This window comes from Mastigoproctus giganteus, chromosome 2 (genome assembly GCF_048544385.1).
Source record: "Mastigoproctus giganteus isolate SK-2022 chromosome 2, ASM4854438v1, whole genome shotgun sequence".
NCBI lineage: Eukaryota > Metazoa > Arthropoda > Arachnida > Uropygi > Thelyphonidae > Mastigoproctus > Mastigoproctus giganteus.
In genome coordinates this window covers 43,988,144-44,013,265 of record NC_143576.1, presented here as the reverse complement: position 1 = coordinate 44,013,265, position 25,122 = coordinate 43,988,144, and the positions used below count along the sequence as shown (strand labels likewise).

At 36.1% G+C, this 25,122-nt stretch overlaps 1 protein-coding gene across 1 annotated transcript in view; it reads right to left on the bottom strand.

Annotated features, from left to right (window-relative positions):
- The window catches only part of LOC150089285 (uncharacterized), a 612,288-nt gene that overhangs the window by 144,577 nt on the left and 442,589 nt on the right, over nucleotides 1–25,122 (bottom strand). The window contains exon 3 of the mRNA XM_090389933.1: nucleotides 14,451–14,586. Within this exon, the coding sequence (XP_090246059.1) occupies nucleotides 14,451–14,586 (136 nt within the window). The remainder of the gene's footprint in view (nucleotides 1–14,450; nucleotides 14,587–25,122) is intronic.

The following is a 25,122-nucleotide window of genomic DNA, read 5'->3' as shown; positions in this document are numbered from 1 at the left end:
ACTAACAATCATCGTCTTTTTCCTCACCAAAATCCCATCAAAGTGTAGAGTACATTTTTTCATCTCAATAGCGAAAAATGAAGGATATTTACCGTTATTGCAGCATCAGTATCACACTCTAGCAATAGCAACGCATGACCACAGTTCGAAAAAGGCGGAGGTAGTCTTTTTGACGTTAAACGTTTTTACTGGCGTTATTCCAAAATTTTTGTAACGAAAAACCGTCATGCGAAAAGCGTTAAGAAAATTTATTCCAGTTAATTTATCTTCTACTGGACCAAATTTAATGAAATTCTGCAGGGAGCTTCACCTTAGCTCTATACTAGAGGAAAAACATTCAAACCTTTGAAAATTGCAACAGTTTTTCCAGGATAGTGGAAAATATGAACATGTGATCAAGGAAATTTTCTCACGTAATAAACGGGATATTAATTATTTATTTATCCCTATTTTGTGTTACACTTTTTTGGGAGATAACAGCAAAAAGGGAGGGAGAACACATAAGCCAATGGCTTTTTAGGGGGTATTCCCTTAAAAAATGATGAATATACAAATGTACAGTTCTGAAATTGTACAGGTAATGTTCAACAGCAAAGACATAAATAAATTGGAGTGTTTTGTACATTTCTTTACAGAAGACTTCCAAAAGCATCACTACTTATAATTGTGAACATTTTTACAATTAAATGAAGAGAGAAAAGGAAAATGATGAGATACAATGCACTGAAATTTATAAACTATTTGCGAACTGCTGTCTTTAACATTTGTACATTATTTCCATGTTGGTGTTTTCAAAATCCAGAAGTTGAATAATGTGGACATGTAGCATATCGTTGGAAAGCTAAGGAATTTAGAAACAGAAATATTAAGGTTTTAAGATACAAAAAAATTTCGGAAACTGGGAAATGAGTTAATTCAAAAACGCCTCTGGTTTAAAGTCACCTTTTTTTTAGATTGAATGTAATTTTTTTCATTACAATTAAACTCCGAGGCTGGAAAAGAGTTGTGCACATTTATGAAAACATTTTTCAACTTGGACACGTCATCAGATCTTTCAATAAATGCTACACGTAATGGAACAACTATAGATGGTGTATTTAGTCGCGAACTCTTCAATGTAAAAATGATATATCCTACTTTAGTCATCACAGACCAATATTTTCAGTAACCGGTACGTAATTATTATTAACAAAATAAAAACACTGTTATATTATTATCCATGAATTTTATTAATATCTGAAAATTAAAACGTTTTTAACGCCTGCCGATTATTCTTAAATGTAAAACACGTTAAATATGCTAGCGGCAGGACACATTATGTACCTGCTACAGAATTTTATTTTTTTATCCAGAGAAGTAAAATAACTCTGAAAATATATTCTATTAAACGATAAATACGCTACATGAGAATGTTTTATTATTAATTTGTTTTTATTAATTATTAATTTATTTTTATTATTAGACTAAACATAGGATATATTGCAACTACAAGTTTGGAAAACATTATATTAAATTATAAAAATTAATTAAATAATAATTAGCATAAATGAAATAGAATATACTCAGAGTCAATTAGGCGAATCTAGGAGGTCGCCTAGGGCGTAAAGGTCCTAGGGGCGCATTCCAACAAATAAAAATTTTATTAGTGGTTAAAAAAATAATTAATTAAATTAAATTAGGTAATATTTATTTCTAAATAAAGAAATATCATTATCTAAATATTTTACAAACATTAAGAATATATTTTTAACAAAGATTTATTTACAACATAATATTATAGATGAGTGGATAGACAAAAAATCAGATTATTATTTTAGGGTTGCCCATAATTGAATACATTAACCCGTATTTGCGTCTGTTCTGTGGTCGATTTACCTGTTTTGCTGGACGAAAAAAACCCAGTTTCTGCGGAAAGAAACCTTGCTATCTACGCCTGAGACCGACTAACTCAGCCACGGAGTGAAACAAGCCCATTAAAGTTCCTCGCGTCATCGACGGGATTCGAACCTGGGCCTTTTTATCCGGTGTGGGGAGAACGGTGACGATACCACTGTGCTACGCGCAGACTGAATGGATAGACAGATGAATTGGTGGGAACAGGTAAGCTTGTTGATAGGCAGGGTGATGGGTAGATAGATACAACTGGGGCGCAAATTTTAGGTTTCCCCTAAGGTGAGTGAAACCCTTGCGGCGGCTCTGAATATATTGAGAATTGAAAAAACACTACGAATGACTTTCAGCAAAATTATCTGCTCTCTTTTCTGCGAATACAATGCTAGCAATAGAAATATTCTCAGTTACTCATAAATTTAAACTTGATTGTGAAAAGTTCAAGAGTAGAAAATGCTTCCTGTATGAGTCATTCCTTCCTGCCCTTTATTAAAGTCACTGGCTTCAACTTCTAAAGCCTCTATATTAAGTTAGTGGCGGTATCATCTGAAGCAGTTTGGACAGGTGTGCATTCGTTTATGTGGTTAACTTCATCAGGTTTTTGTCAAGCACGATTGGCAAAATTTCTGAGATAGTTTAATAAACTATATTATTGATTTCACGGGGTATTAGAGTGGCATTAAAATATAGTAATAATCTTAACTCTCTTTATGTTTGCCAAACCTTGCGCTATACATAAAAGGAAATGTAAAATTTTATTGCAGGCTTCAAAGGAAAAACAACATATGCAGATAATAAAAACATCAGTCAATGTTATGCTAATCAACTTGCACTTATAATACTAAAAACTAATGCCAAATGCAAAAAACGGTGGAATTCATATTTGGCAAAGTATGCACTCTAAGTAACAACGCATTTATTCACTTCGACCCCTGTTATTATAAAAGCGGAACGACGTTACCGTTTTCTTTAAAACCTACAGAAAAGAACAAAGCATGAAACAAAATGGAAGTCCATACTCAAATACAATGTTTGACGCAGTAGTTTGAATAGGCACAAAAGTGGATGCAGTAGTTTGAACAGGCTGAATGCGTTATCGATAAAAAAAATAATAATAAAATAAAAGATTGCCCTAGGTAGAAGCCGTTTCTGAGATTATCAGAACTGAAAGCAAAAGTTATTCTAAACTTTCATTGTTAGGAAAGCGAGTTACTCTAAGTTATTCACTCTTAGGAAAGTCCAGACATTTAAAAATACCCAAGACATCTATATTCAAAACAATGTCCAAGAACCTGAAACTTCAATCTTATAAATTGAATGGTGCCCTTCTTACGAATGGTGCCCTTCAACTCAGAAATCCTTCTGAAATTCGTACGCCTCTGTATCGCCCCCAACTATCACAAAAAATAACCAGATTGCATTTTACGGTCAGATGAAGCCTACTTTTATCTTTATGATACTCTTAGTATGCATAACTGTGTGTGGCTGAACAAAACCCACACGCAATAACTGGCGTGATGAGAAGGCTCACGGCAGTTATTGAGCTCATTTTTATGTCTACTGCATAATTAGACGGTACTGTTTGAATTGATTGTCAATGGACAGTGAGTTACTACCTGTCCTCGCAGCTAGCAGAATAGTTATGATCACTATCCTCTCAACACCGGGTGGAAAATGGCCAGGTTGGAAGCTCGTCAATGAAGCGAGGAACTTTTATGGGCTTTTTTCACTCAGTGGCTGAGTTCGATCTCAGCTGAGGATCCACGAAGGGACAGGGATATGGCAGGAAATGTCGCTCCGGACTTGAAACAGAGCGGGATGTTGGAATAAGTGATCTATCACCAGTGTGGAGCGTCTCTACATAATTACTGGAGGGACACTGTATTATTGAGAAGGCATTTTGGAGGAAGAAGTAATGGCCACCTTGCAATCTAGCTTTGAACGGTTATTATTATCAGTTTAATTCTCTTAGGATAACACCCGGTTACAGCCACTGGCCGGGGGGTGATGATACATATACAACTATGTTACAAAATGTAATACAATTATGAAATACGTGTTATCTGATTTATAAATACATCTTATCTGGAATATACAATACTTGAATTATTAATTACCCTCTAAGGGTTTTTATACTTAAATAGTATAAACTGGTGAGAACTTAATACCGTGACAATTAAAGCATACCTTCTGATTAAACACACAGAAGTGGGAGTTTCATCATATTTACATAAACACAAATATTTACAGCCAAACAGCGTACAACATATGAAACAACGTGATAACAGGTATGACCGCGATACAAAATAATGCAATGCAATGCAAAATAAAAATTTGAAAGTTCAGTTTACTGTTTCCAGCAGTTTGGTTCTTCTGTGGGGATTAGAATGGGATGGGTAGTACAATCCTGACATCTATTTCTTGATGAGGTCGGGCTTCCTAAAGCCCAGTAGCTCGTACCTGGCATAACAAGGTGCTGAAACTGTTTCCTTACATCTGTATTTGCAAGTAGAAGTTTTCGAGATCTTCCCTTCTGTAGGAGTTGCAAGTGCAGAGCTTTTCAGGGATGATATTCAGATTGTTGAATAGCTGGATGGTGTTTGCTGGAAAGAATCTTCCGAGGCTATCCAACTGCGTAAATGCCGCTTTGAGTTGCGGTTCCTTATCTGCAACTCGTCTTGGTTTTTCGCCGGGTATTATTATCCACTCTAGGGCTTTCGATGCATTCAGCCGTCCCTTTAAAAGCTGAGCGAGCGTCATTATATTTCTTGACGTGATTATTTGTCTCCAGGGCGTAACCTCTAAATTGGAGTATAGTTCTTGGAGTATAGCTCTTGAGATGATAAAAAGGCTTAGCTGAAATTCTGTTTAGCTATCTCAATAGCCAGTTTTCGAGTCCTATAAAGGCTTTGATCCTGCTTTCGGGAGCTGAAGACCAGATCTGTGCCGCGTATGGGGGAATAGGAGTATCACATCTGTTGATGTATTGCTTCATCAAACCGGTGTCTCTAACACCTGTGAGCTCCTACCTGGTTGCCCAGAGCGCCGCGTATGTTTTGCTACGGATGTATGCGAAGTGCGGGCGGAAGGTCAGGCCTTTGTCCCACTTGAGTCTAAGGTCAACGTTTGATTGCGCCTTTTGGACAAGGATACCATTCACATATATTTACATTTTGTTTGGATTTATTTTATTTGTGAAAGTCATTTGTGCCGTCTTTTTTTCATTCAACTGCAGCCCGATACAATCCAGATACTCTTGAAGTTCTTTTATTTTAGTATTAGCCACTTGGTTGTGGTAGTCATCTGATTTCTGATCTTCTGAGGCAATAAAAAATTTATATCATCCGCATATGTGAATAAGTGTTCCTTGTTCTGGACTAAGAAGGGTTCAAGGACTATGGCAAAAATTGTGGCAGACAAGACTTCGCCTTGAGGGACACCTTTATCAACCTCATACGTTGCGCACATGTTTTCGTTTGTCACCATAATTTGTCTGTTAATTATTGAGCATTATTTGTAGTCATATAAACAGAGTCCTCGTAATAAAATCCGCTTTTATTTATACGCAGGTGAATATGTTTACATCAAAACTTTAACATATTTTCAAGTTAAGTTACTTTATGATCCTGTATTTTAGCAGAGGCTATGAAAACAGCTTTTCTACCAACCGCTTGGAACCGTTGTATCATCAGATTAATCGTAATATTTAAAAATCATGGAAAGCAGAAATATTTCCCGGAAATTTCAAAAAGCTGTGCTCTGTTTAACGTATTTAAGAAGACAGTCCTCCCAGACATCTTCCGGAATGAAAATGAGCCTTCTTGTATGATACCGTTATGTGGTCCTCCATTCCTTATTCATATATTTAGTGATTGTCTTGAATATTGAGTGATTCGGTGGAAAATCCGACTTGTTGAAAATCCTGTTACGATATATAAGGGCATCAACTACATTAACGTGTAAGTGTCAATCCTTGGAATTAATCAATCCTGTGTGTGTGTGAGGTGGGGCAAGCCCTGCGCTATACAAACTCTTTCAAAAATTGATCGGCCGCAGATGGAAGACCTTTTCAGAAATAAAAGCCAAGGATCCTTTTATGTCAAGTTGTTTTATGTCTTCATTAAATAGCCAGAGTTATAAGAAAAGAAAGACGTTTCCTATGAACACACGGGAAATATTTTAGCAACTTAATTTGATCCAAATACATACTGTTTAGATAGGAAATACGGGTTAGTTACAGATGGGCTAACCTATAATCAGCCACAGCAATAACTAGTCAAATAATGGCAGTTGTGCAGGTACAGGTCCCATACCCGCTCATATTAAGGATGTGGCACTACATCCGTGATGCCATGAGGCGTGACAAAACATATGAGACACGTGTGAAAATTCGTATTGTTTTTTTTAAGAATCCATGTAACGTTGTAAGCAGGGCTGTAGTGGAGGATATATGCGTGTGTACGCCGTATACACTCTGGATTTTTTTTAGGTGAATAGCGTTATTTTCTGGATTTTGAAAGACTTTAAAAATAAATATTATTATAATATTTACTGAATTAAAAAAAATACAGTAAATTTATTAGAATTTGATTCTGGCAAAATAATTATTCTGGCTTGTAATTTGGCAATATTTATAGTGTTATTATTTTTAATATATATGTCGTATATATAAGTAAGTAAATATGCCGTATATATATAAGTATGTAAGAATTGAAAAGTCTGATAAAGTTTGCGTAGATGGAAATGAAAATACACAAAGTGCCAAATACTAGAAGGGCGAGGATAGCAGAAAAAAAGAAGTAATGTAGGTTTGTAAAAGGAGAAAGAGTGTGGATATTCTATAAGTTATGATGAATTAAGAGGCTGAATTGCAAAGAGGTGAGGGAACTGCAAAGTAAAATGGTTAAATAAAATAAAAGGTGGGACAGCTGTCATCAGATATGGGTGAGCAAATTTAGTTTATAAGTCGAACATAGGGATAGCAAAATGCAAAAATCTGAAGCAAATTGAAGTAAATATTGATACTTGGTCATTTATTTCATCAGAGGACTATGACCTGACCATGTATCAGGAACTGAGTTTCTATACTTGTCCATAACAGTGAGCGAGAGGCGAAATAAAGCAGAAAGAAAAGAGATTAAAATTAGCACATTCTCTCACAATATGGCCATACTGTGAGAGAATGTGCTAATTCTTTCTTTACTTTATCTGCGCTGTTTGTCCCGGTTACGGGTCAGCGACATGGACGGAACACTTTCACTTAGTACGGTTGGCACAGTCTGCTGGAGTGAACCCTAGTTCCTGCATATCTTGCCGCACTCTGCTCTCGATTGTCACCGTCAGCCTCCCTCTCCTCCTTCGACCTGGAAGTTGGCAGCTAAGCACATGCTTGGTAATGTCAGCAAACTCGCGGCGCTGGACGTGCTTTCACCATCTAAGTCTGTTCTCCCTAATCTTCAAGTTGATGGGTGCAGTTTTCATCTCCTGTCTCACATCTTCATTCCGCCTTCTGTTTCTCAGGGTTATTCCTAAACTCCACCTTAGCATTCTCAGTTCTGCTGACATTAAAGCTCGTTATTCTAATTGAAACATAATATGTACTACTTAATGTATTATGGTTTCAATTATATACGTTTTTCTTTACTAGAATGAAGAGTTAGTACTCTTGATTATTGAGGAGTACTAACTCTTCCTTAATTCCCAGTTATTATAGCACTAGTACTTCTCTAGGCGAACAAAATTTAAACTGAAATCTTTTCTTTTCACAAACGTATCTTATACGTAGTCAGCATGAAAAATAAATCTTTTGTTGGTTTCTGGAGATCAATAAAGGACAACCTCCTGAAATTGTACAGTAAGTTTCTGATCTGTGGGACTGATTCCTATACACCTCTCAGAAAATGGATAGAATTCTCTCAGAAGAACCTGGTCAGCTTCATCAACGACTCGTGTTTCAAAATTCACTCAACTTACTCTCGTAGAAATAGTGTGGAGTGGCTCGTTTCAGTGTTATAAGCTTATACTCCTGGTCAGCCACATCAATTCTGAGGAGGTTACATAACAAAAGATGTGGCTCGAACCATTGGTCAACTCAAAAGCACGTAATACTGTATCCCTGCTTTGACCACTGGGTTCAGTTAAACAGACGTTTTGGCCGACGCAGTGGCCAAAAATTTCTTTTAACTCTGGAATGGCCACGTAGGGTCAACGGATTTTATAAGATATAGACTACGAGAACAGTGCCTTATTTAGCGGTCATGAGGGCTTACGGCATGGTCAACGTAAACTGCCACTCGGCTGCGTTTGTTGCCTAACCCCTTTAACAAATCGTTCATAAATATTGCTCTTCTGAATTGACCTCTCAATCCTGAAACTTTCTTCTGAAACATTAACACATGCATCAACCACCAGCGTCCCTTCACGTTCAACTTACTGAGTTCTTCTACTTTATTCACTCCTTCAATTTCCATCGTTAGAAACACCCTTCTTTCATTGATATCTGCCGAAAGTTGCAATCTGCGTAAATTCAGGTGTACTGTTAACGTTTTCTTCTGGATCATCAACCCTGAACCAATCCAATGGTACGTGAGTATTACAGTTGACAACTTTCGTGGTTGCGATAACCGTACAAATTTGTAAAATGGCTCAAAAATGGCTAAACATTTGATAAAGAAAAACAGAATCAGACAAACAACCCTTCCAGCAAAAAGCAAGGGATAAACTGTGCAATCGATGATGAAAGCCTCTGCTCACATAAGACGTTGCTTGCTTAGAACTTGGTGCCAGACGGAATAAAATCAGAACCACTGATAAAAGTATATATTTAGGTAAGTAAATTTCTATAAGATAAAATGCTGAAAAAAGATCCTGTGAATAAACATTTTTTTTATTGTTGTTGTCGTTTTTTCAATAATAAATTACAATAAGTAATTTACTATTGAATAAGTCTTGCTTAGTGGTTAATATTTTAAACAGTTGAAGAGCTTTTTCTTCCAACGAAGTTCACTCATTTTTTAATTTTGATGGGACTACAAGAAATTTCAGAAAGTTGCAATGGCCGCTAATAATAAAATGCACGAAATTCGGATATTAATGTAAACTGCATCAATATAATTCGGGTCGTCGATTTAAAATTCATTTTAATATTAAAATCTTTCGTGGTTGTAATAAAGTTTGATGTTTCTATCATTACTCTATATAAAATCGCTAATGCAGGGTGTTTTGACAGTTGCCGACTCCATACAACTGTGTATATCTCCGGTGACATTTGAGAGAGAGAACAGCATAAAATTTGGCTGAAGTTTAGCTGTATATGTAAGATCGTGATGCATTATAACAGATGTTGAAAGTTTCAGCCATTCTGTGCTAAACACGCGTGAATCCGACGACACATCTTTTCGGCAACATATTAGAGCATAGCATTTTTGCATTTTAAGGTATCCCATTCCGCAGGGGAAAAAAGTAATAGAGTAAATCTGGTAGTCTTCGTGGCTAGAATGCCTTAGAAATCATGCGATCTTCATACATAGATTTCTACTGATCGCAGTGTGTTGCAGTTGCGCCATCTTGTTGGATATAGTAATAATTTGCATAAATACAGAGGAGATAATCGATTCATTCGATTTTGTGACTTATGTATTAATATAATTCGAACAATTAGTAGTGGTAGGCATAATAGAGAGGTTATAATCGACTCATTAGCAGAAGCATATGATGCAAGAAAGCAAATTTATACAGCATCAGCCAAAAAAAAAAAAAAAAAACTCCTCATTTCACTCATCAATTCGCGCAAACTTTTGTGCAGGTCTTCCTTGAATTTATTTAATCCGTTAACTTGCACGCGACAGATAGAAGTTTATTCCAGCAGTCAACTACCCGCTGGCTATAGGCAAATTTCTGCACATCTATTCTACAACTACCTTTCCTCAATCTGAATTTATGCCCCCCACGAGGTTCTTTATTAACAAAAAAAAAAAAAAAACAACAACAAGCGGCCCCTAGCCAGAAACTGGCAAATCCGCTATGTACATACATAGATATATATACAATGATATATACATATAATCGTGTTAATTACAATGTTATAAGTGTAATGAACATGTTCACACAGCAAGTCACATCACGCAACTAATCAGAAGTATTAATTGTAGCACAGGAATCACAAGACAGCAGTCTTTTTTCTGTCCTAGGAAGAACGAAAAAAAAAAAATAGTAGATGGCAGGCGATATCAGTTTTAAGAAATATCGATAGACATTGCAGGTGTTGGGTTGGTTCCTTGTTGTTGATATGTTGATAAACTTGAGAATAGTTGCTTTCTTTTGGTGAAAACAGCAGAGCAGAACTGTTGTAGAGCTGAGAAAGATTGAGAATTTTCAGTCAGCGCCACTTCATTTCCTTCAGAGAAGTTGCTGACAGCAGCTTGTAGTGTAGATCTGTCATCGTGGTACAGGCTGCAGCGATACAGAATGTGTGTCCAGGTTTCCTCAGCACCACACAAGCAGAGATTGGTGTCAGACAAGCCAAATTGAAATAGTTTGGAGTTGATGGAGCCGTGCCCAGTAAGTATATACGAAGTTGTTAGGCTAGGAGAAAACCATTGGCGGACGTTCTTGTTGAGAGTGAAGGTAACTGCAGGAACAAAAGAGCGGGTGATTTGACCAGTAGTAAGGCGCCTCCGTAGCCAGGTGGGAAGGAGCAGTAGTGCGTATCACATGCTTCTTGATTAGACCGGGGTTCGAGCCCGTCACTACCAAATACGGAGGATGTGGAAAGGTCAGGGAATGACCACCGCATATCCCGGAGCAATATGGCCTTAGTTGCTAATGCTCCTAAAAAAACCAAAAAACAACAAAAAAAAAAAACATTGACCAGTAGTACTGGAATCCCATCGTGATTGCCATACACTGATAAGTTCATTCCAGATTCTCCGTTTCTCGTCTTTGATGTTAGCAGTTAAGTTGCACGAGCTGCCGAGAATCTCGCCGGGAACTCAGTGCTTTAAACGATAGCATAGTCCTTTGAAGATTACATGCAGGCCTAGTGGTAAGACTCCAGCAAGGACCTGCAGAGCAGCAGAGGACACTGTTCTGCAGGCCCGGAGCATGGCAAGCAGCATAATCCGTTGAATGGAGATGAGCTTGGAACGGAGTTTAACATTAACGGCTCTATGAAACCAGACTACCGAAGCATATGTTGTTATTGGTACGAATACTGCTGTATAATATAATAAGAGAGTCTTCCTATTTAGTCCCCAGTCCGATTTGGAAATTCGGATAACTGCTGCAGTGAACTTCTTAATCTTCGAGGCGAAGTGATTAATATGAGAGGAGAAGGTTAACCTGTCATCTAAAATTACGCCAAGATGTTTTAATTAAGGAACAAAAGGGATTTGCTTTCCGTCTATCTTTATATTTGGAGGTCTTCTGTAATCTAACCTGCCCTTAAAAACCATCATTTTTGTTTTTGTGGCAGATATTCGCAGTTTATGTATACTTGACCACTTGATTAGCTCAGAAAGAGTTATATTGGCTGATTGTTCTAGTTGAAGACGCGATCGACATCGAATTAGAAGAACCAAATCATCGGCATAGGCGAGGCTCTTAATCTGAACATGAAGAAGAATCTCATCAGCCTTGAGCCTGCTCAACCCATTCAAGGCCTTACACACCTCAATCAGATCACCACGCAGGTGTCTTGTCTCCAGATTCTAAAATATGCAGAAATTAAGCCTTTGTTGGTAAGAGCACCCCTTCTTTCCCCCTCACCAATCTTGTTGCCCTTCTCTGTACTCTTTCCAACAGCTCTACATCCTTCTTAAAATGAGGTGTACAGAACTGTACGCAGTACTCAAGGCGTGGCCCGACCCTTGCCTTATTATACAAAGGAATAATCAACTCCTTTTCCCTACTAGAAAAATTCCTGGATATCATTGACAATACCCCACAACCTGCTCTGGCCGCCTGTCTGCACTGCTCAGAAAACGTCATTTCTGAAAGCACAATTAACCCCAGGTCTTTTTCATTTTCCACTACCCTGAGTGTAGTACCACACAGTTGGTACGCTTCTCTGGGGGTTATTGATGCCCATATGCAGCATATCTGCCCAACTTTTCTAGACCATGTTAATGACAGTATGCTACTGCATACTCCCATTAACAACCTTGCCAACCTTTGTATCATCTGCAAACTTGTACATTAAGCCTGATATACCTTCATCAATATCATTGATAAATATGCAAAACAACAATGGGCCCAATACCGAACCCTAGGGGACTCCACCAATAACATTAGTCGACGAAGAGCAATGTCCATTGATTAACACTCTCTGTATTCTCCCACTATACCTTCCCTTTTCCATTATATAAACTTGCCCTTAATGCATACTACTCCAACATGTACAGTCGTTTTTCATGTGCAACAGTATGAAAAGCTTTCCTGAAATCCAAATATATGATATCAAATTTATTAATTTATTTTTTGCATCCAGTTCCTTTGTGACCACATTATAGTGTCCAATCAAATTGACCAGATAAGACTTCCCCTTCACAAACCTACGTATATATAAATGAAAGTGTGTTTCACACTATGTTTCTATATATCTAGAAAAGAATATCGAATAGAACGTTGAATTTTCCTCGCTACTTTGATTGGTCCTTATAGAGAGGTTCAAAATTCTGATAGGATAACTCTCCAGTAAACTTTCGCCCCTACAGAAACGTTGATCCTTTTTCAAGTTTTACCTTTGTACGAAATATATTTTAAATATGTCAGTAGGTAACCCAGTTCCCCTGTGTGCCCGGTTCCCCATCCTCTTGAAAAGAACTGGGTACAACTCTCACTTCACGGCTATTCGTGACGTTACTATCACGTAGTGAGATTTTGATATAAGTTCATAATTCTCTGAGGTACGTTATACTGGTATAATCAAAAGTGTCAGCAAACTTGTTTTTCAGGTGCATTCGCATATGCGCATATGTCTGTCCGCATGTAGCAACTGGAGTTCCAGAAGACAGATTTGGATTAAAATTTTGAAAAATTTATATTTTAGAAAGATTTGTTGAGGCATCCCAAATTTCATTAAAATCGGACCAATTGAAATTTTGTATTTTTTTCATAAAACCTCTTGTTAGTTTTGTACATAAATCGAAGTATGATTAATTTCTGTTTAATTTAGCGAAGATTTGCTTTCGCCCCTTTTTACAGAACCGATTGGCTAGAAGGGTATGCAAAAAAAAAAAAAGGAATGATAAGTTTGTTGGAAGTTTATTTCAGATGTTCGGGTATGCTCTACATGGAAAAGTAAGATTACAGATACCAAGTTTTCAGGATCTTCTACTCCTTTGGAAGTTTTAGAATCGATTCCAATTCGATATCTCCTACAAGGTCCTTCCAAAGGACTTCCAAGGTACAAAGAAGGTTCTTTGGAAGCTTTTTGGACTAAATGTGATTCCATAGATCTTCCAATTTCTGCCTTCTCCCACCTTCCGCCCCAGAGGTAACGTTGCAATAAATTTTGTAACAACCACTCCGAGTCCTTTGACGGCTTCAAGATTTATTTAGAATATTCTGGACATTTATACCAAATTTAATATCAGCTGGTTTACTAATATCCCCTATTCTTGCGCCCCTCTCCCAAAAAAAAAACTACTTCTCAAATTTAACCTCGGGGCTAACCATTACGTGAACATCATCATTACATGGTGATGTTCACGTAATGGGTAGCCATGATAAATACTTCTTAGTACAATATCGAAGATTTTAAGTCCTTCAGCCTCTGTTATTTCGTAATCGAACGATCTCTAGAGTTCGATTTTCAACTTATTTCATGCTAGCTTCAACTATGAAAGAAATTTAATCAGCACCCACAGGTTTTGTAAAATTTACAGCTTTGTTCTTCAATCTAATCATAAAAATTCTTACAGAATTACAAAAATATTACAAAATTAACTACTACTTTAAAAAAATAATAAATAAATAAATAAAATAAAATAGAAGTTTAGGCTGATGTTGCCGTAACAGAGAAATATAAATTTTTGGATCTAATTTTATTTTTTATATAGATTTTAATTCCCTATTAAATATCTTAAAAATATTTTATGTACCTTAGTGTTTTTTTTTTTTTTTTTTCGCTTACGCGTTATCACTTACGCATTTTCAGAAGTATTCATTCTGATCAACCCCATCACTAAGAAATGCCCTTTCTGATATTCATTGTCGACCAGTTGGACTCCGAATAATTCTTCTCGAATGTGTGCAATCATTGAATTTGATATTTTTTGCCTGCTTTATGCAGTTTGGCGGTTACATAACCAGCCTTACGAAATTATTTTTTAATCAACTTGGTACACCATATGGATACGGTGTACTTGTACTCAAATTTGCAACTTCTATAAAGAAAACACAAATACAGTATTCTTTTTACCATTCTACTGTTCTTGAACTAATTGTTTTCTCCGCAAAAATCTGAGAATACCACAAACTTAAAAAGTTACTTCGCGTGATACTCTACATTGCTTTCTGTCTATTGGTTTGTGCAAAAGGATGTGAAGCACCAAACTTACCGTAAATACGGAGGTCTTTCTCGTCACGGATTGTCTGAAAGGAAGGAGCTTCGGCGGATACCTCACAACGATAAGTACCTTCTGAATGGATGTCTGTTCGATAAAGGAAAATATGACCTTGGCTTGATTTGGTCATCTGAAACAAAAAATAATATGCATTCATTATAACAACCTAGGGAATGTGTGAGTTATAAATATAAGATAAAGATTTCATAATCAAAATCATATGCGTGTTATTATTCCTTCGGAGAGTTCAAACTCAGCTATCTAATTCATCCCGATTCCCACAGTTTAACAGAATTGATGAATAATGACAGAGAATGAACACAGATATGGTGTTTATGGCCAACTAATCCCGTTGGAGCAATAACGGAAATAGAATCAAAAGGAACAGAATCACATTTTTTGTTCGGCATATGTGGAAGCAGAAGAGTATTCTTAATCTCTTGGTATTCGTATAACATCACATCATCATAAACTATTATGTCATAAAAGCGATTGACACTACGTAATATTGAAATTTTACATTTACTACAACCTTTACAATCTACATTTACAATTTTTTGCAACTTTACGCAGAATCATTGACAATACCATTAACAGTGATGGAAGATATAGATATGCCTCTAACAAACTAACGTTACTACATACGTGTTAAGCATCAATAAATATTATTGTTTTAAAAAAGTAGTTATTAATGTATTTACATGCATAGTTCGATATTTTTTGTGGGCCGTAACTGAAAAAAAGGTGGACAAACACTGGATTAGAACATTAATAAACGTTCAAAGGTAAAAATTTAATCCACTTTAATGGAGAATATTTAAAAGGTTTTAGACAGCAGAGGACTCTCTTTTAGTTGCTGGTAGTACAGCCTTCGAAAATTGGTTATTGAGTCATAAGAATTCTAGACGTGTCAAAAGTAAAAAAAACGTGTATGGAATGATATAACCTCCACTATAAGTCAAGGTAGAACATCCAAACATATTAATTATGGATGCGTCAAGGAGCGTTATTCACAATTCATATCTATAGAACATAAAGGTGGTTTCTTAAAGATATTAGAGATGAAAGGAGTATTCAGTACATCTCCGAAAATCAGAACATATAGACCATTGCAAACTAAATTTAAGAACCTCAGCTAGCTCAGGTATACTTTATTTACCTATTCATAATTGTTGATATTAATGGTAGGAGATCTTTCGAATTACAATTAGAGCACTGTACGAATAGCAAAAGTTGGATCCCCAACTACACCACATCCTAAAGAGTTAAACCACACCATGTCCACGAACCTCTTACCACAATGCGTCTACAAGAATTTATCTGCAACATAAAAGTTTGTTGTTGCAGATATGTATAACTTATGCATTTTTGTAAACTAAAATTAAAATACTAGGTTCTGTATGAACTACCTGAGATGCAAAAGTGAAGACGGCTTTTAATATAATTTGAGGACTGGAGAAAGTGGTACCTTGCATAAAGATACTAATTTCTCCAATACTAGTTGTTTGCCCAAGTTGTTTAACCACATGCAAAGTTTGTACGCACTGTTTAGAAACAAACTGATTTATTAAGATGAAATGGAGATAAGTGTCGGAAGGGCTTGCAAGTTTAATAGGCACTTTTAGAAAAAAAAAAAAAATTAAATAAATTATACAAACTAACTGATGCATAAATTTGTATTACTGGAGTATGTATCGTCGTACGTTTTGATCAAGCTTTGATAACCTTCCTCATGGGTGAAACTAGATGTTTTTCTAGAAATAGAAAATTTAATAGCTACTACCTCTTCCGACCTGCTGAATCCATAAGATCCATCCTACCTGGATTATGGCTAACGGAAGAAAGAACTTGAATTCTGCTACTGGAATACTAGAGTGATAACGAAACCGTCGTCCCTCGAAGGCTAGTTTGTAACATATTTGTAAAACATTGCAAGTCGTCTTTACACCACATTCAAAACATTTTAAATTATTTGAATTGAATTTACGTTGTATCCGGCCATATTTTAGATGCTGGAGTCGAAATGTTTGAATTTAACAGCTAGATAATGCTTGAATTTAACAGCTAGTAATGCAGTGCTTCTTTTAATTTAAATTTCGCTTAATTTTCAAGTATTGTTAAAATTTTAATCGTTTAAGTGTATTTTTCTCCTTTTAAAATTTAGAAATAATTATTTCGGAAATTGTGTTTAAGTTCTATACTCCTCAGAACATGTATTTATGGCCAGAAGTTAGCTATTATATATTTTTTTTCTAAATATTGATGAAAGATCTTCTCAGTATGTTTTGACATTAGTGGATTGTGGATTACAGTGACGTTATTTTTATCAGCACACTACTGTCAGCTACAGCTATGAAGACTGACCACGTGAAGCTAGTCCCGATTGCACAAGCTTAATGCAGTGAACATTGTTATTAATATTATGATTTACATAGCGCATTGGCATGTAGTGTACATTACGTGTAACTCTTCTATCCGTTTGTTAGATGCTGGCTAATTACGGTCCCTGTTGAAGAACCCTTTAAGAATTCCTGCAACAAAAGAACCCAACCTCTTCAAAAAATGGCAGATGATGAAACACCACTATATTGTCACTGAAGACTGAAGGGGACATCTAACAGCTGCATTGCAATGTTTAATGCGTTTCTGATTGGCATGTTATGTTTGAAGTATATGTTTAGGCATGATTAGGGATGAAAAACTCAGCGACAAGAATCAAACCTATACCTTTCCAAACGTATGACAAATGGCAGCTTTTGTCACTCCTCCTATGTTTGGAAAACACAGAATGTACAAGTAATAGCAGTGAGATGCAAATTAACTCTAACATACATCGTAAGAAAAAAAGTTAAACATATTTCTGTTTTTCAATATTTGAGTAAATTAATACATTTTACTTAACCGAATAGCCAACTTAAAAGTGCATGCTTTAGTTAACCGGGTTCGTATCCTTGTCCAGAAAATACGGTAATGCTATTATATTCTCCGCCGTGCAAACTCTTCTGATCCTATAGTGCTGTATGAACAGAGTTTATTTATTTATTTATTTAATGCTGCTTTGAGACATAAATTTAAATGAGAAATTGACCGTTCCTAAAATTCATGCATAAAATGGATTTCTACTGGGATTTTATGCAGAAATTTTTTTATAAATTGCAAATGTACCCTTAATTTTGTAATAAAAATGTGAATTGCTTTTCTTTATACTTGTACAAGTATAAATAACAATATAATAATATATATTAGTTAAAATTTATAATAAACATTACAATAACATTATATAATTTGTTCCATGTATAAATAAAAAACTTCAAGTTATTATTTTTCTCCCTACTATGTTGGCTTTAGACATTTTGTTTTTGTTTTGTTTTTACCTTGCTGTTCTCTTCTCGCCTGACAGTCTGTCCAGACCACATTTGAATAAAAACTATTTTCCTAACGTTTGTTGCGTCTAAACCACAACTCTGCCAACCAGTACTGTAAATTGCATTAAACAGACATCAAAACGGAATGAATCTTCGCGGTCTGAATTAATTTAGAGAAAGAGTTGAGAGAAATTTGATAGTAGCTTCGGTCTATAGACTCCATGCACGCGAAAAACGCATAATAGACAAAATGACAGATAAGACCGAATAGACGGAAAACCGCGTGCGTTTAATTGATATTCAGTATCTGTACAGAAACTAGCAAGTTTTCTACTTGAATAGAAACAAGAATTACACTACGATAGTTCATAAAATACTGTGCCTAATTCGTTGTGGTGTACTTTTGGCAAATGCAGCTCGACTACAAGCACAATAGATTTCCTCCCATCTGTCAGTTGTGTGTATGGCAGATGCGTAATCGTTTAACATCGAAATTTTTGGTGACGATTTGTAACTGGTTCTACAAAGATTAATAAAGAATGTCCTAAATTTATGATTTCTAAAGTCAGTCCTACAAGAAAATCAGTTGATTTTGACAGTTTATCGAATTTACATAAACTGAAATTAATAAAGTCAGTGAATGATGAAAATATTTTAAATTGAGCCGTCGGACGAAATTTAATGGTGGATGAACTGCATTTAATTCATAGATGCGTTGATAAACTGGGTGTTTCGGTAAACTTCGAAACTTATTTATTTTTACTTTTTAAGAAGGCCGAAGTCATTCTGTCTACATCTCGTACAGAATTCCTAAGTCCTGGTACCGATCCCTAATCAAGGTGACTCTCTCTAAGTGATAGCTTTAATCTCAACATCTTAGTAACTAATACAACTCGCTCGGTGGGAGGGGGAGACCGTAAAATGTTAGCAGAATAGACGGAGATCACCTCACAGAAAGAAAATAGTTCCTCTAAGAGTAGCAATGTGGCTTATGTAGTTGTGCACAAACACAGACAACAAAGGACTGCGACAAACGAAGTCAACAGATAAGATTACGAGAATAAGAAAGTGCTGACTTAATTAATTTCCAAGAAATCACCTGGACGCTGCAGGTGATTTCCGTATAGTTTTAATTGAGATTTTCTGCAGTTTCATCACGAATTAACAGAATTAATTCTGTCTGCGAATGTCATTTTAATACCGCAGATAGAACGGCGATTTATTCACACCGCAATTATCGATCACAGTTGACAAATTAAAATTCTTTCTCAGTTAAGAAAGGAGCTTAGTCCTGAATATTTGAAAAGAGCTACGTTGTGAGCGAAATTTGTGACCGATTTACTTCAAAGATTCCGCCGATTTCATAACTCTCCAACGGAAACGTGTCCTTAAATGTTCAAATTAGTCGTTTATGACGTTGGGCACTGCCACGTGCACGTCAGATTTTCGACTTTAACGCTAACAAATCATTGTCACAGTTTGGCGAAGTCTTGTATTTTACTCACGTTTTAACTTCGGAAAAATAAATCGTAGAGGAAATTTCTTCCCCTGAAAAAACAACGATTATGTTAAAAGAAAATTTTACGCTACTGTTAACGACTGGAATTTTTTTTTTTTTTTTATCTCAACTGTTGGCAAAACTAGTTTTTACGTCATTTGCTACAGCGGAGCTATTAATTTCCATGATTTATTATATGCACTATTTTTCGCAGCGAAATATTTAATTACCGAAGTAGAACATAAAAAAAACTTTTCACTCTAAGCTTAAGCTGTTCCACGTTTTTATGTGTCTTAATGATTTTCAGGTCTCGTACCTGGCTAAAAAGTGAATTCTTAACCATCACTATTAAACAAAGTGCAATTTTGAAACTTCTTACCAAAAACATACCCCATTATTCGTTCCTGCAGCAACTGAGAGGCCCAGTTTAATTATTGATATAGGCAGAAACACATCGCAAAATTTTAATCTAGTGTGTGTGCTCTTAATGATGCAAGGAAATAAAAGAAATTGAGATTAAAGGGCAGACTGTGGATAAAAACCACCTGTAATTGGCAGCGCATGAACCAATGAATAACAGTCGGTCACATTGCGATTGCGAGTTTTCCTTTGGTTTTAAGGAAAAAAATGAGAATTTTCGTTCATTATAAATTTTAATTTGCACCTTCAGATTGAATTATTTACTTTTGTGAAAATTTTAACTCGAAAGAATTATAACGCAATATATTCTGGTAGCATCCTCCCTAATTGCAGTGTTAACAACGTCATTAAAATTGGCTGACACATGGTGACGAATACCAGTTACCAATTGCAATGATAGAAGCACTCTGCGTTGCCAAGTATTGTTTGTTATCCTTTGTACACAGCTGTAGATACCATTATGTACAATATGTATTAAAGTATTTGGGCACGTTTGAAAAAACAACAAAAAAAAAAGGCACGATTTAGTAATTAGATTTAATACGAAGCAGGACTCCCTTTGGAGAATTCCTTTAGCCTGTACTGATGTACATCATGTAATCTTTGCGGAATTTTTTTCCACCAGACTTCCACTACCAGCCGTGTGACGAAATACAGTAACTTCTTTACTCCGGTAAGAAAGTGGACTTGGAAAGTGACGCTCACTTCTGTGGTCAAGTCCTCACGCACGTTTACTTTCAGGTAGTGTGTTGTAGGTTCACACATACAGGTATCAAGTGTATATCACGAATAGCTCGTAAATCATGAGTCAGCACAAAACATCTTGCCAGAAAGAATCGTCCATGGTTTAAGTTTAAGTCTCATAGCAGTTCTCTTGGGCTTACAAGATCAGAGCTATTAACAAGCCGGTTCATGTGTGTTATATTATGCTCAGAGGCCTCTGAGCATGGCAGCATTTATCCATATCGTTATAGTCCTTATCACTGCGTATTTATTATCCTGGTGAAAGGTAGGTTAGAGTCACCACTTCCGGATTACTTTTAAACTTATACTGTTATAAAGGTTACCAGAATTTATCCTTGTTGATATTTTAATCTTTTCTTCTCGCAGTATAACGGCAGTCGTTTTTGGGCCAATAAAATCAAAACCAAATCCAAATCTTCCGTGGTATTTGTTTATGCAACACTTTCGATTTGATATGCTCACCAGCAACTGCTCCTGTAAATTCGCAACTTGTTGGATGATTCTTTGGCAACTTTAGCCAATTTTTCTGGACAATACAGCCCAATTTTTAGAGCTCCCTTGTTATTATATGCGATTCCAAGGGTCGATGTTCAAATGGCTTTCATTTTCGTCTAGCATGTTCTAGACCGAAGTCTTCAGAAGGTTAAGAAGCTTCGAAATCTGTTGCGCCAAGGCTTACCCTAACAACCATATCGTTTGAATTCACTGGGCCACATCTTCGCTTGACATGCTATTAAATATAGCACTATTATCTCCTGCAACTTCACTTCTACAGCACTTAAATAACCATTTTTTTTTCTTTGCATAAACATACTTATTCGTCAATTTTCCATGTATTAAAACTAATACACTACATAGCTTTTTGCAATGGGGTGATAGAGGACATCTCCTGAAATCGCTTCTAGTATACAGTATTTACTACAGTACACAAGTGAATCCATAATTTTACTCTTTCGTTTGGCACCGGTTGTCCCTATTTGGATATCAACTTCCATTGTGGTCGGTCTCCTGAATCTCTCATCATTTGTCGATAACTACGAAAGCCTGTGTTCTCCTTTAGGCATGGGAGCTATTCTCTTTTTTCGGGTCTTCCTGGTGGTCTCTTATCTCCAATTCTTCCTATCAATACTACATTTGGCAGCCTTTGTTGTTTCATCCGATTCACATCCAAGTGAATCCACATTACTAATTTCGAATCAGATAATATGAGGGATCAGTGCTGTCGCGAGTTAGTTCAGTAATTATAGCTTCATTACTTTTTGTACCATATAAAAAAAGGCCTGGTTCGTGGTCGGGTATAATTTTGATTTATTTCCATTGAGATACGATGAATCGTTAAGGATTTTTTTTTCTCTTCCACATGGTGACCGAGTTAGACGGCCTGGGAAAGGGCTGGTATGGCTTTTAGTTCGGAAAACTTGATATGTTTTTTATTTTTCATTCCATAAAACAGATAACCCGATTATAGAGTACATATCATTTAGGTGCACGATATACTGACGGATTCTAGCGAGAACTCGGGTGTGGCATACATATAAATAAATTTTCTGTTTATACTCTGGGGTTGGCACATATTATCAGAAGAGTTTATCACCCGCATTTAGTAGTCACATAGGCAAAAACTACTGTCAACTTTTGTGCTCCCTTGTGCATTTATTTTCTATTAGAACAACAGAGAATCTGGGGGCACAATACAAAATTTTTGGATTAACTATAAGATCGAGATCATGGCGTTTACTTTCAGGTAGTGCGTTGTAGGTTCATACATACACACTAAGTATCAAATGTATATCATGAATAGCTCGTAAATCAGGAGTCAGCACAAAACATCTTGCCAGAAAGAATCGTCCATGGTTTAAGTTACTGAAGACTGGTAAACTAAGAATAAACTATCTGTAGCTAAACATACCGTAAGAGCTATTGCAACACATGCCCATAGTTCTCATCATGTAGTAGAAAACTTCATTTATTCTGATGGAAAATACGGACACAGGAAACTGAAAGGTCACCCAGAGCATTGATGTTTTGTCAAAAAGAATGCTACCCGCAATTAATGAGTACCTGTACAGCGAATATCCGACAAGCAGCAGTTGAACCTGATATCAATACATTACGATATATTGTTCATTGAATAATCTAGTTGTGCGGCTTACTGTGTCAGAGTAAAATGAAGTATAAACCTCCATTCATCCATGCAGAGACAGTACGATATTTTACTTAGAGGGAACCTATGTGGGAGAGGGCTAACAATCCACGCCTGAGACCGACGTACTCAGCCACAAAGTAAAAAAAAAAAAAGGCCGTGAAAGTTCCTAGCGTCATTGACAGGATTCGAACCCAGGCCTTTTCCACCCGGTGTGGAGAGGACGTTGATATAACCACTGTGAAACCGTGCAGACCATACGGAATGAAGAGAAAAAGTTCTATCTCGACAGCCAGAAGGTTGTAAATGCCGCTGATATGATATTGTAAGAACGAGATGAGGGTTTCAAAAAGGAGCTGGCGCTGTGATATAGTTGTTACTGTTGTTTGGTGCAGCATAAGCCTCAGGCTTCCTTGCACCATATGGCTAATAATAATCACAGTGAATAGACCAGCACATACTTCTAAACACTAGATGCAAGTCCACTGGCAATCGATAGATGCAACTTGAATTGCCTCAGTGGACACAGTACGGCATGCCATGACTGGTTTTAAGAGCATCGTGCGTTGAACCGAAAGCATCTTCCTACTATTTCTTTACTGAAGTGCACTTCCAATCCAAGCGGAGACACCATAAGATACAAATGGAAAGAAGATACAGTCGCATAGCAAGTTAAATGTGTTGCCCCTTATTCCCTATTCCTTCCTTATTATCCTTACTATCATACCAACAAACCTCTTAAACTTAATGGAGATGGCAAAAAAAAAAAAAAAAATATACTGTATCTTCACAATATTGCTAGTATACTATTATACCTCATTCTCTGCATTTTCTGTATGGTATTCCAAATTTTAACCTGTGTGGTAATAGTTGGTGGATTGCCAGAGGTTGACAGGAACCGCCTAATACAATAAATAAAAGACTCATTCAGTTTATTGAATTATCAGAATCCTCTCACCAATTTTAACACGATAATGCACAATGCAGCGACCTCTTGGAAATGTTTCCTAGCTAATGATATGTCTGTGGTGGACTGAAAACCACGCTCACCGCTCTTAAACCTTCTGAAGAACATGCACGAGGCTTAGATGGAAATCGCCAGTTTATTATATGAAAACTCCGAAAGCAGCCATTTCTCCTGCATGGAGTGAAATTACAGATATCCTTCTTCAGAAACTCATTGAATGCCAGAGTATTGGATATTAATGCATTTTCTGTTTTATCTAGTTGCATGTTTTTTTTTTTTTGTTTTTTTTTTTATTTGGTTTTGCGATTTTGGGACAGATCTGAATCCTTGAAACAATGGTATTTTGACAATAAATTCTTGTACGCTTATTTTTGTTTATATTTATATTATATATTTTTTTACATGTATAATCAGAGCATTTATCATAACAGCAATTATTACCTGATGCCATACACACATCATTTTCGCTCTGGTTTTTCAATTGTAGCATACCATATGTTTTGGTAATTTTTTTTCCAAGAAGTAATGCATACAAACTTGCAAGTAAAAGTTGGGGCAATTTCAGTAAGACGTTTCAATTTTTAACATCATACTTATCTTTTGTGATGCATTCATTTCCTTACCTTCAACATAACCATCTGAAGGCATATCCATTAGATGTCTGAATAGCTTTTTATCCTACCGATACTATATTTTCTCGTTTAATATATCTCTCTTCTCTTTGGACTTCTGAAATACTTCCGAAAATAGCTTCCGCATAACGTACTCAGGTTTTATTTTTGAATAGTGAAAGATGTGTGTTTCTTTAAAATTGTGTACAGTTCCAGATCGCAAACACAAAGTAAAATCAATATCCGTGCGCATAAATCTATAACAAATTTTACAATCACAGTCTGGGAGAAAAAGAAAAGCAACTGAGTACTCATTTACTAGTATATTCGTAATTATATTTCAGATGTGAAATTGGAAATGAAGCCTAATCTGTACTGTAAATCACGGGTTCTTAAGCTTTGCGATGCTGCGACCTCCTAAAATTATAAATGTTTTTGCAACCCCCACGAATAAAACTAATGGTTTCATTTAGGACAGAGTTGGGAAAGAAGAAATATGCCATATAATTTTAATGAATTATTTTACTCTATGTATCAAATAAAACGATAATAGAAGATTATAAAATAAAGCCGTTTCATTATAAACAGAAAACAACCAAATTTAAAACCGCAGGCAGAAATTATAGAAACAAATTGCGATCTCCCTCTAATTTTGGACCCACGGTTTGTGAACCTCTGCCGTAAATTCTTCAGCTTAGACAACGTTTTTCAGATAAAACATACACAGTACACAACTACAATGACAGACAAAAAGTGAATAAAACTTAACCCATAATCGGGTTTACACAGTTACCCTTTATTAGTCGAACTAAAACTAGTGCACATTAAGGCAGTAAGACAAAGAAATTTACTGCCCTTTCCTGTTTTACTCTTTTCTTTGTTCTTTACTATCCACTTAAATTAAAATTTCATTTTGTG